The sequence below is a fragment of the Dromaius novaehollandiae genome, chromosome 15 (assembly GCF_036370855.1).
Source record: "Dromaius novaehollandiae isolate bDroNov1 chromosome 15, bDroNov1.hap1, whole genome shotgun sequence".
NCBI classification, from domain to species: domain Eukaryota; kingdom Metazoa; phylum Chordata; class Aves; order Casuariiformes; family Dromaiidae; genus Dromaius; species Dromaius novaehollandiae.
Genome location: NC_088112.1, coordinates 14,453,660 through 14,464,446, shown reverse-complemented (window position 1 = coordinate 14,464,446; position 10,787 = coordinate 14,453,660). Strand labels below are relative to the sequence as shown.

At 61.8% G+C, this 10,787-nt stretch overlaps 2 protein-coding genes across 2 annotated transcripts; both read right to left on the bottom strand.

Annotated features, from left to right (window-relative positions):
* Window positions 1-137: 137 nt before the first annotated feature.
* On the bottom strand, window positions 138-3,706 carry DOK3 (docking protein 3). The gene is made up of 5 exons (XM_026122615.2): window positions 3,610-3,706; window positions 1,715-2,008; window positions 1,231-1,324; window positions 978-1,150; window positions 138-896 (listed from the first exon to the last, which is right to left on the bottom strand). The coding sequence occupies exons 1-5, from the start codon at window positions 3,664-3,666 to the stop codon at window positions 180-182; spliced, it is 1,335 nt and encodes a 444-aa protein (XP_025978400.2). The 5' UTR covers window positions 3,667-3,706; the 3' UTR covers window positions 138-179.
* Window positions 3,707-3,915: 209 nt separating this feature from the next.
* On the bottom strand, window positions 3,916-10,713 carry DDX41 (DEAD-box helicase 41). The gene is made up of 17 exons (XM_026122614.2): window positions 10,610-10,713; window positions 10,402-10,500; window positions 10,154-10,313; window positions 10,002-10,076; window positions 9,561-9,621; window positions 8,786-8,922; window positions 8,441-8,513; window positions 8,109-8,262; window positions 7,838-7,974; window positions 7,426-7,588; window positions 7,189-7,320; window positions 6,949-7,020; window positions 6,510-6,606; window positions 5,499-5,648; window positions 5,276-5,347; window positions 4,867-4,977; window positions 3,916-4,612 (listed from the first exon to the last, which is right to left on the bottom strand). Exons 1-17 carry the CDS (start codon window positions 10,631-10,633, stop codon window positions 4,476-4,478), a joined length of 1,854 nt encoding a protein of 617 aa, XP_025978399.1. The 5' UTR covers window positions 10,634-10,713; the 3' UTR covers window positions 3,916-4,475.
* Between the last annotated feature and the right edge of the window lie 74 nt (window positions 10,714-10,787).

Here is a 10,787-nt window from a genome sequence, read left to right as displayed (position 1 = left end):
TGTGGGCGGTGCCGGAGGCCGGCCCGGCCAATCAGCGCGCCCGCCCGCCGCGCCGGGGCGGGCACCGCGGCGCTCCCTGGCGGCTCCGCGCGGGCGCCCCCTCCCGCCCGCGAGCAGGGACGGAGCCGAGTCCGGCGCAGGCTCTTTATTCCCCGCAGCGCCGAGCCGCAGCGGCCCGGTCAGAGCCAGTCCCGCTGGCCGGGGGCGGGGGCCTCCCTGCTCAGCAGCCGAACGAGCTTGGCCTTGAGGTTGCTCTGGGGCTTGGGCCCGGGGGGCTCGTCCTGGGCGCAGCGCCCCGCCGGGCCCCAGCGCTGCTCCGGGGGGCCGGGGGGCTGTGGGCCGCCCCAACTTGGAGCCGCTGCCACTGCAGCCCGGTTGTCGTAGATGGGGCCCACCTCACCGCTGCGGCCCTCAGGGGCCTGCCGGTACCCCAGCTCCCACCGCCCGCCCTCCTGCTCCTCCTGCTCCTCCTCAGCGCGCGCCGGCTCCGCCGCGAAGATGTTCTCGTAGAGGTGCTCGGCGGCCGGCTTCCCCACGGCCCAGGGCTGCGTCGGTCCCAGAAGCGGCTGCTGGCCCCGGGCGATGGAGGCGTAGATGATGGGGCCAGTGCTGTCGGGCTCCGGAGGTGGGAAGCGGAGGAGGCCCAAGGGCGCCTGGGAGTCAGGCTGCGCCCTCCCCGCGGCTGGCCCGGCTGGCAGCTCCTCAGCGCCAGGCCCCCGGGGCTGGGGCTCAGTGCCCGGGGCGGGCAGCCGGGGCTCAGGGGCCTCCTTGCCCTGCTGCTGGCAGGCAATGGCGGCGGCTACGGCCCGGCAGAGCTCCGGGGCCCGCGGCGTGCTGAAGGTGAAGGTGCCCTCGCCGGAGTCGCTGCGGCGGCCGGCCTCGAAGGTAAAGACGGTCTGCAGGGCCAGAGGGCAGGGTGAGGGGCTGGCGCCCACCTCACCTGCCCTGGGGGAGCCAGGGAGCAGGGCAGCACCTACCTGGTCCTGGCCGAACTTGCGGAGGAAGGGGTAGGGCCAGGTGAGCAGGGGCTGGCGGGACTGCGGGTCCTTCAGCGTCAGGCTCTGGGGAAGGGCTGCGAGCAGGTAGTGCCCGTGCAGGCCGCAGCGGGCGGCCGCGTCTGTCCTGAGCACCAGCACCAGGAACTCGGTCACTGTGGGAGCAGAAAGGGCGCCGGGGTCAGCCCTGCCGCCCGCCCTGGCCCTGTCCACCACCCCAGCCCATGGCACGTACGGTCCTGCCACGAGGAGTAGAGGGAGTTCTCCTCCATGTGGATGTCAGGGTTGGGCTGGGTCCTGGCACTGCTCTGCGGCGCCTGCTTTGCACCCTGAAACAGAGGGACATGAGTGTGGCCCCCCCAGGCACCCTTATCCCGCAGCTCAGCCCTGGGGCTGCCCTGAGCAGGGCATGCACAGGGATGAGCAGCGCTGTAGCACCTCTCCCTGCTGCGCAGGTGCAGTGGAAACTCCCAGTAGGGACCCGCCTCCACAGGACCCCAAACCAGTCCCCCTAAAGGGACTCATCCCTTCCCCTCCTACATCCCTGCCGCAGAAACATCCTCCACCCTAGGGTGATGGCTAGGGCCTGGGGAAGGGTGCCCCCAGCAGCCAGGAGCCCCCCCAGCTCACCTGAACCACAAGTGGGGCGAGGGGGGTCCCAGCCGTGCAGCCTGCCCCCCCCGCTGCTCACGGCCTCGCTCACCCCGACTTTGCAGTACCTGGAAAGCCAGCTGGCAGAGCTGCGAGATCCACTCGTCCCGCTGCTCGGCCGCCAGCACATAGCTCTTCTCCGTGGTGTTGAGGTAGAAGGCAGCGGTGGCTTTCGGGCAGCTCTCGGTGCTGGCGGGCCCCACGGAGACGCAGTCCGAGAGGCGGATCACCCGGCGGGCGCACCTCCGCAGGGAGGACTTCTCCAGCGCCGTGCCGTCATCCCGCACATCAAACTTCTCCATCCGAGCCACGCCGGACGGGCTGGCAGCGAAGAGCTGGGCTCGCATCTTCCTCCAGGACCTCTGGGGTGTGGGAAGGGAGCAGACGATGGGAACAAGGGTCAGCAAACAGCTGCCTGCTGCCTCTTTGCCGGCGCTGCCCTCCTTACTGCAGCACCAGCAGGGTAAGGGCTCCAGCCCATGCTTGGCAGGACAGGGCACACTGGGCACAGGCAATGCCCTTCTCATACCCTCGGCGAGGCCCGGGAGACCGCATAGGCTGGGGGAGGACACAGCAAGCAGGGGCCTTCGCAGGTCCCCCAGCAGCTGCAGGCCAGGCCAGGCCCAAGGCCAAGGCTGCCGGCCAGCAGGTTGGCGAGGCGGCCAGCCTGGCCTCCAGCGAGCTTGGCTTCGCTCGCCCAGTGCCACGCTCGCCCTCGGCCGGGAAGGGAACACGGGCATCCTGCTTGCTGCTCCCTGCTGCAAGCGTTGGCCTGCCACTGCTGCAGCTGAGCCTCCTGAGCTGTTTTCAGGACAGACCTCGATGCAAATTAAAGCCATTTTGAGCTGCCTGGGCTCCTGCAGGCAGCCCCGCACCTACCGAGCACAGCTAGTCCCTGCAGCTAGCAACCCGCTTCCTCCCAGGGGAGCCTCTGCGGTACCCAGCACCTCCCCAGCCTGTCATGGGATAGAGGGGGCACTTCCCCCCACGCGCCTCAAGAGCACAACAGGGCCTCCACCCCAGCGAAACCAATGCAGCCGGGCACCCAAAATACCCGCCACCGTAGGCCCACCTGTGTCCTGTATGGCAGGGCGCTAGCCTCTGCTCACACGGGGGTCTGCCCGCTTCAGCTCTAGGACACGGCTCTCGCGGGCAGGGAGACTGGAGCAGCTCCGTGAGAGTATTGAAGGCAGAGTCATGGCCCAGCATGTCTGCTGGGCACAGGGAGGGCTGTCTGCACCCCGTGGGCTGCAGGAAGGGGCACAGCCACCCTGCTGAGGCGGTGGGGATGCTGCTGGGCACGGCCAGCGAGCTGGTGGCACCTGCCTTGTAAGCACCATCTTGCAGCTCCATGGGGTGGCTCGACCCAACCAGGGCTCTGGCACCATAAGGCATCATAACACCCCCAGAGGGTTTCGATGGTCAGTGCCCATCCCCAAGGACCCAGCACACAGAGCAGCCAGGCAGCAAGTCCAGCCCTGCGGCTGGCTTTTCCCACAGCACTGCCCTCCATGGTCAGGCTCTTTGAAGGCTTGGCGCACAGCAACTTCCTACGCATGGTCCCGCCACCCCCATGTGGCGCGAGGGGCTCCCAACCCTGCTGCCCCACTTGCACACACGCACCGGAGCTGTGCCTCATTAACACGTTTATTGTTTCATTGCAAATCGCATGGCGATCAAGCGAAGAGACAGACCCTGTACATGGGGGTCAGCGTGAGCAGGGGCCCATGCGGGTGAGTCCCCTCAGCCGTAGGGAGAGCCCCCTTGCCCCACTGTTACAGCTACAGAGCCCAGGGCCCCCTCTGCCCAACGCAAGGGGTCTGGCTCTACATCTCCCCTTCCTAGGCTGTGGAGAGCCCAGTTCCCCCATCCAGCGAGGGCCGCCCCCAGGGCCTAGCGTCAAGGCAGAACAGGGCAAGACAGTGCTCTGCATCCCACCCCAAATCCACCCTCCACCTTTTACCTTTCCAAATTTGCTGTGCTGCACATAGAGGATCCCATCCTTCACAGGTCTCTCCATGGGCACAGCACTGCCCTGGCAGCCGGTGCAAGGATGTGGGACTCAGACCGTCATCAGCAGAGAAATGTGACTGCTGCAGCTGAAGCAACTGCATGGGGCAGACTTCCTTTTCTCAGCAACTTCCCCTTTTTAGTGAGTGGGATGAGGGGCAGGCTGGGCCACCGGAGGTGTCCATCCTCCCTCCCCCTCACACGAGGGCAATGGGGCAGAACGCATGCAGCAAGAGCACAGGAAGCTCCTCGGGGACTGCCTGACATGAGCACAGCATGCTCTGCCCAGCCCTGGCTGCATCAGGGCACAGTTGGGGTTAAAAGAAACTGCCCTGGCCAGAGAACAGCAGAAAGAGGCAGCCACCAGCTGAGGATGCACAATCTGAGCTGGGGAGAACAGTCCCAGAGGAATCCAGGGGCTTTGGAGGGAAGCAACATAAGAACCCAGCTGTGCCACCACGGAGAAGCTGAGTAGAGACCGCAGGCAGCTGGCTGCAGAGCAGCTACCCCCCAGGCACCACTACCTGCTTGCCCAATGCTTCATGTTAACACACTGCTGATGTAACGGGCTGTTGCAGCACAGCTCCTCACGTTTCCTCCTAGGGCGGGAGCTTCAGCAGGCTGAGCTGGCAGCAGTCCTAGTGGCCTAATGCCTGGAAAAGGGGCCACAGCAGTGCAGCACAGGGCTGCAGTCCAGGGCTGGTCTGGGCTTTGGGAAGTGAGGGCAGCTGGGGCAGCGCAGTTGGCCCAAAGGGAGCCAAAGCACAGCCCTCTCTCTCAGCCTGGGTGGAGGCAGCGCTGGGCAGCATCGTCCCCAGGCTAGAAGTCCATGGAGCTGTGGGCCAGGTAGTCCTTGCGGCCGATGTTGCTGACTTGCTTCGTCTGCATTGCCTCCAGCTTGGGGCAGTCGGTGATGCGATGGCCCAGGCCGCCGCAGAAGGCGCAGCCCCGTTCGCCTGCAACGGGAGGAGCGAGGTCAGGCAGAGTCACACCGCACCAGGGAGGAGAGCGGTCCCCACCCCAGAAGCAGAGGGGCTACGCCTGCAACTCCCACCCTGTTGGCAGCGCTGGGCCATCCACACAGCCAGGCAACAGCCCTGAGCGAGGTGGGAACTGGGAGCCTGGAGCAATGGGAGCTGGGGCTTCCTATTTGCAGCCTGCGTCACTCCAACAACCCTCCCAGAGTTCCCTGTCCCTTGGGGCTTCTCACCTCCGATGTCCAGCATGGTCTCATCCCCACAGTGCAGCACCTGGAGCACAGGAGGCACCTTCTGCTTCGCCTCCAGGAGCAGAGCCTTGAGATCCATGAGCACCGACTCATCTGGGGGCAGAGACACAGATCAGACACAGCCCAAGCAGGGGCCCAACGCGGGAGTGTCCCAAAGGATGGCCTGCAGGGCCTCGAGGCCAGCCGGAGGCAGGGGAGCACTGTCTCCTGTCACCATCTCCCCTCCACAGGCCCTAATGACTCGGCCCTGCTTGCCTGGGACCACCACCACTGCCGAGGCAGAGGCAGCTCTTGGGGAAGCAAGTGACTTCGTCCCATCGCCACGTACACCTGCAGCCCACCGCACAGGCCCTCCAGTCAGACCCCAGCCCAGCCCCACACCATTTCTCACCGCAGGCCTTGTTGATGAAAGTGGTAGCAATGCCAGTGTTGCCTGAACGGCCCGTACGCCCAATGCGGTGAACTGCAGAGGAAGGCAAGTTCAGGCCTGGGCAAATGCAGCCCAGGCAATGCAGCAACAAGAGACAGCCCCACCCCAGCCGCTGCAAGGACGAGCACATGGCCCTCCTGGCCTGCACCCACCCCGTTGTGCTCCCACAGTTCCCACTCCCCACCGTAGTTCTCGATCTCCTCTGGCATGTCGTAGTTGATGACATGCTGGATAGCTGGGAAGTCCAGGCCCTTGGAAGCTACGTCAGTGGCAACCAGGACATCCTTCTTCCCATCCCGGAAGGCCTCGATGGCTTTTGTCCGCTCCTCCTGATCTGCAACGGACCAGCACAGAAAATCAGCAAGGGCAGAGCTCCCAGTCCTACTGAGTCCTGCGGCCTCAGAGCCAAGCATCACTCACAGCCCAAGCTCCCCCACTTTGAGAGAACCTACACATCCTTCCCCTAAATAGGGGAGCAAAGGGACATGTGGATCCACCACTAGCGGCATCCTAGACCTCCCTTGCCTCATCCACTGATGCAGAGAAAGATGCCCAGCTGGGTGCAGAGAGATGCAGCTCAGCCCCAAGCACCTCACTACAGCACAAACTCAGCCAGCCTTGCAGCAGGGGCCCAGCATGGGAAGTCCCAGCTGCTCCCAGGCTCTGCCTTTTAGGCTAAGCCAAAGTGCACAGGACCCGAAACTCTCCCTCAGATGATCACGGTGCCACTCAGCACTGCGGCAACACACAGCTCAGCTGATAAAAGCAGGCTGGCAAGGCGAGCTCACTCATCCCGACACATAGAGAGAGCAGGGCTCAGGGAAACAGCCCCGGAGACAGTCAACCAGGCACACGTGCATCTGTGCACGAGGACCCAAAATGCATTTGAGAGCATATTTAACGAAAGCCACATGGAAGCTGTGCTGTGTTTGGGCCTCCTATGCTAGTGAATGATGCCCTCACAGGCACGTCCCATCTAAAATGACCACAGCTGCTTCCACCTTGGCTGCTACCCTGCTTCCCACCCTGAAGGACAGGACACTCCTAGGTGCTCCTGACATTGCCATGGTCCTTCCTCAAACCATTGTGAACTGCTACATGTTGGGACCTGCCGTACTCAGGTGCCATAGTGGCAGGAGCAGGGTGACATCTGTCTGGGTAGTCCCAGCCTGCACCTCCCGACACCCTCACAGACCTTTCCCTCCATGGATGGCCACAGCTTCCACACCCTTGAGCAGCAGGTACTCATGGATCGCATCAACATCCGCCTTCTTCTCCGCAAAGATCAGCACCTGCCACAGCACAGGCATCATGGAAAGAGAACAGCCCTTCTGCCTGCTGGTACTGCTAGGAACCAGTACAACCTCCAGAGAAACTCCCTCCCTCTTGCCGAACAGACAGAGCACATGATAGCTCTGGGCCCAAAACAATACATAGAGTCTGGGTCACTTGAACACCTACCCCCATATGTGGCACTGCCTTGAATTTTGCCCTGCAACATCACCGTCCCGTCCCCACTGCCAGCTCGGGGACACGTAGTGGACGTAGCAGTCAGCTACATCCATGCTGCTGGGCTGAGGCGCACCCACACAGACCCAGACATGCTGCCAGGGCAGCAGGAGCACACTACTCACAGGTGGCGGGGTCTTCTGCAGGCACTCGAGCAGGTACACCATCTTGGCCTCCTCCTTCACATACTCCACTTCCTAGGAACATGCACAGGGACCACTGTTGGCAGGTATTACATGACTTGCTGGGAAGGTCTGCCAAGGAGGGCCAAGAAGCCCAGGTCTCCAACAGGGAGAAGTATCAAGTGTCCTTGTGAACTGCGCTGGCCTCCCACGCAGGCATATGGGAGCACCCAACTACCTCACCTGCACGACGTCCAGGCTGGCAGCACCTGCTCGCCCAACGTTGATAGTGATGGGCTTCACCAAGGCGCTCTTGGCAAAGTTCTGGATCTTCTTGGGCATTGTGGCGCTGAAGAGAAGGGTCTGCCGCTGGCCCTGCACAGGGAACATAGTGCAGGTAAGGATTTAGTTCCTGCATCTGCCCGTTTGGGTGAGTGCTGAGCCCCAGGGTAGGATGCTTGTATCATGCCAGCTCAGTACCTTGAAGTAGGAGAAGATGGTACGGATGTCCCCCTCAAAGCCCATATCAATCATCCTGTCAGCCTCATCCAAGGCCAAGTACCGGCAGATGTCCAAGCTCACCATCTTCTTCTGCAGCAAGTCCATGAGGCGGCCAGGGGTTGCCACCATCATGTGTACACCACTGGGGGGACAAGAGAAGGCCACAGTCAGGCACTCAGGTTCCTGCCCCACACAGCAACATGTAGGGAAAGGCTCAAGGTACAACTGTTCAGCACCCATGCTCCTCGCCCCAGAGCTCATGCTGTGCGCTGGCAGGCCAGTAACATCCGCCCGGGCCCTCGCCTTCGCCCACCAGGCCAGTCTGGATGCCAGTTCTTAGTTCCCTGCCAGAAAAAAGAGCACAGCTCCAGCCCCCCACACTAAGTCTTACTGTTTGATCGTCTCCATCTGCTCCTTGACAGACATGCCCCCAATGCAGAGGGCACAGCGCAGCGGGGGCAGCCCATCCTCCTGCAGCAGGCGGCAGTAGTATTCTATGATGCCATGGGTCTGCCGGGCCAGCTCCCGCTGCAGACAGAAAACTGTTAATCCCCACGCTCTGCTTATCCTGTCGCAGCTGCATCTCTTCCCACTAAGCATCAGTAAAAGCTTCCCACCACGCTTCACTGCACCCCTGCAGGAAGGTGCCCTGACACACTCACAGAAGGACAGATGATGAGTCCATAGGGGCCCTCTCGCTTGGAAAACGGCAGTCTCTTCTCCTGTTCCAGGCAGAACATGATAACGGGAAGCGTGAACACCAAGGTCTTCCCAGAGCCAGTGAACGCGATGCCAATCATATCCCTTCCTGAGAGGCTGTCAGAGATACAGGGCTCAGCGTGAGTGGGAGCACCACAGAAAGGCTCAGAGCTGCAGGGCAGGCTGCGTGCAGGGTAAAGGGGGTTTCACCTATCAGCACGAAAAGCACCCAGTCAACACCACTGGGGGGGCTGTAGGGAACAGAACACTCCCCACACCGGCACAGAGCACTCACATCGTGGGGATGCCTTGGATCTGTATGGGCGTTGGCTGCTGGATGCCTTTTTTCTTCAGGCCCCTCAGGACAGCTGTCAGAAAACAAGAGACATGCATGTTCGGAGACTGAAGTTTTCCCTTGCTTTCCTCCTAGCTCATTCTTCAAAAGCAGCTCTTCCACCAGTGATAAATACGCTCCAGGCCAGCAGCTAGACACCTCGGAAAACATGGCGACTGTCTTGAATTTAAACTGCGATCTCACTAACACAGCATTAAATACCTGCCAACTCTGCTCGCCAAGGTGAGTGTCCCACGAGAACACTGCTCCCCCGCCCTGCCAGCCACGCTCCCGCTCCCAGCCCACCTGCTGGAAACTTCATCTCCTTGAAGCTCTTGATGGGAGGGGGGATGCCCTCTCCCTCCACGAGGATGTGGTACTTCTTGCGCACACGATCGTGTCGTGCCTCTGACATGCCCAGGATGTAACGAGGCGCTCTCCAGCTGCGGAGGCAACAGGGAAAGGTGACGGTGCCGAACGAGCCTGGCGCTCCACAGTCAGCGGCCCCAGCCAACAGCCTGGGGAACTCCCAGTCTGGCTCTGATGCTCCACTAGGGAAAGCAGGTAACCCCGCAGGGCTCCATGGTGTGAGCATGTGGGAAGATCCAAGCCTGTCCCACGCATTTAACGTTTTCCCAGAGAGCAAGTAAGAACTCCCAAGCCAGCAACTGAAAACAGTCCAAGGATGATGGATATAATGTGCCAAAATCTTTTGGACACATCTCACTTCACCAGTTCCCTGCTGCTGCAGGGCCTTGAGCAATACTGGCTCCTTGGGCTCTCACAGTCTCCTTCTCTAGCTTAGCCTTTGCCAAGAATTAAAAATCCAGCTCAAGTCTTCAAGCTTAACACAGATGTACCCTAGCAAAGCTTACTATCTTACCGTATATAAAATAACATCCAAAACAACTCGACAGTCTTTGATCTTACATACGGCAATAAGATGCCAGGCAGCGCAGCACGAGAAGAACCAGCAGTCACAGAGCAGCACTCTACCTACTAGGCTGTGTAGCTTGTAGTTCTCTTCAGCTGCAAGGAAGTGATGTTTTCAGAAAAACAACATCTGTATTGTAAAACATACCTGGTTTTAATAGGATCATCGTACGTGATGCCCTTTGCCATCTCCTTCACCGACATCAAAGCTGCAAGAACAGACCCAACGAGATCAGTGCAAACTATCCACCTCCAGACACATACCACTTCAGCAAAGAAGTACTTGGGGCAAAGGCCTGGGGGACCATGCTCAGAGACGGATGAAAAACAGCAGTACCTCAGAGAGCACTTCTGGGCACAGACATACTGGGTGCTGCAGGCCTGGTGTGTCCAGGGGCCAGCAATGGCAAAGTGTTAAAATTAAGTCAAACACTCAGATACCCGTTGAGGGATCTGAGGGATCCTGCTCTTTTATTTTCTCATCCTTGGCTGTAAATTTCACCAAGCATGGCAAGGCAACTGACAGGCTCCCTGCTGCAGTGACAGCTCTAGAGACCAGCCTGAGGGACACAGAGTTCTCACAACTCACCTCGGCCCTCTGCCACACTCTCCAGGATCTTCTCTTCCTCTTTCAGCTGCTTCTCCTTAGCTGATTCCTTCCGAGCTGGGGAGAGTCAGGGAACAGTGAGAAGGTTTTAGTGCCCCAGAGCTGCCCAGCCCTGCCGCCAGCTGTCCCCCCACCTTCCGCCTTCTCTTTGAGGTGCTGGTGCTGATCCAAGAGGCTGATGTTGGACTGGGGCCCCAGGGGGATATCGTCCTCGTCGCCCCGCTGCTCGCTCCCACTGTCCCGCTGCTCCTCTTCTGACACCACCTTCCGCCGCATCTGCAGCAGCTTCTGCAGCTGGAAGAGAGGGGGGAGGGTCGGAGGGGGCCACGCACGGCCTCCCCTCGGCCGGCCCCCGCCGCGGAGCGCCCCGGAGCCCCGTTACCATCTGCTGCTTGCGCTGCTTGACGGGCACGTAGGGCACATAGTCGTCGTCGTCCTCCCCGGACAGGCCCGACGCGTCCGACGCCTCCTCCCGCTGCCTCTGTGGGGACACGAGACGTGAGGCCGGCCCGGCCCTGCCCGGCAGGGCGCAGCGCGGCGCCGCCCGGAGCGGAGCGGAGCGGAGCAGAGCAGGCCCGGCGCGGCCCTACCTTCCTGTCGGCCGCGGCCTCCATGGCGGCGTCTCCACGCAACGGCCGCGCCGTCCCGGACGCAGATCCCGCGCGGCGGAAGTGCGGGCCGCGGGGCGGGCGCTGTCGCTTAGCAACGTCCCCGCGCGTGACGTAGGCCAGAGGTGGGGACAGCGCCCGACGGGCCGCCTCGAAAGCC

What these genes read in the sequence shown, in the direction of transcription:
- DDX41 (XM_026122614.2), bottom strand. Translation starts at nt 10,633, where the DNA reads ATGGAGGCCGCGGCCGACAGGAAG. An exon ending in GAGTGTGGCAGAGGGCCGAG is followed by an intron (nt 9,622 to 10,001) that starts GTGAGTTGTGAG and finishes CTGTTCTTGCAG; the next exon opens with CTTTGATGTCGGTGAAGGAG. An exon ending in TTTCATCAACAAGGCCTGCG is followed by an intron (nt 4,978 to 5,275) that starts GTGAGAAATGGT and finishes CTCTGCCCCCAG; the next exon opens with ATGAGTCGGTGCTCATGGAT.
- DOK3 (XM_026122615.2), bottom strand. Translation starts at nt 3,666, where the DNA reads ATGGAGAGACCTGTGAAGGATGGGATCCTCTATGTGCAGCACAGCAAA. An exon ending in TCTGCCAGCTGGCTTTCCAG is followed by an intron (nt 1,325 to 1,714) that starts GTACTGCAAAGT and finishes CCTCTGTTTCAG; the next exon opens with GGTGCAAAGCAGGCGCCGCA. An exon ending in CTACTCCTCGTGGCAGGACC is followed by an intron (nt 1,151 to 1,230) that starts GTACGTGCCATG and finishes CTGCTCCCACAG; the next exon opens with TGACCGAGTTCCTGGTGCTG.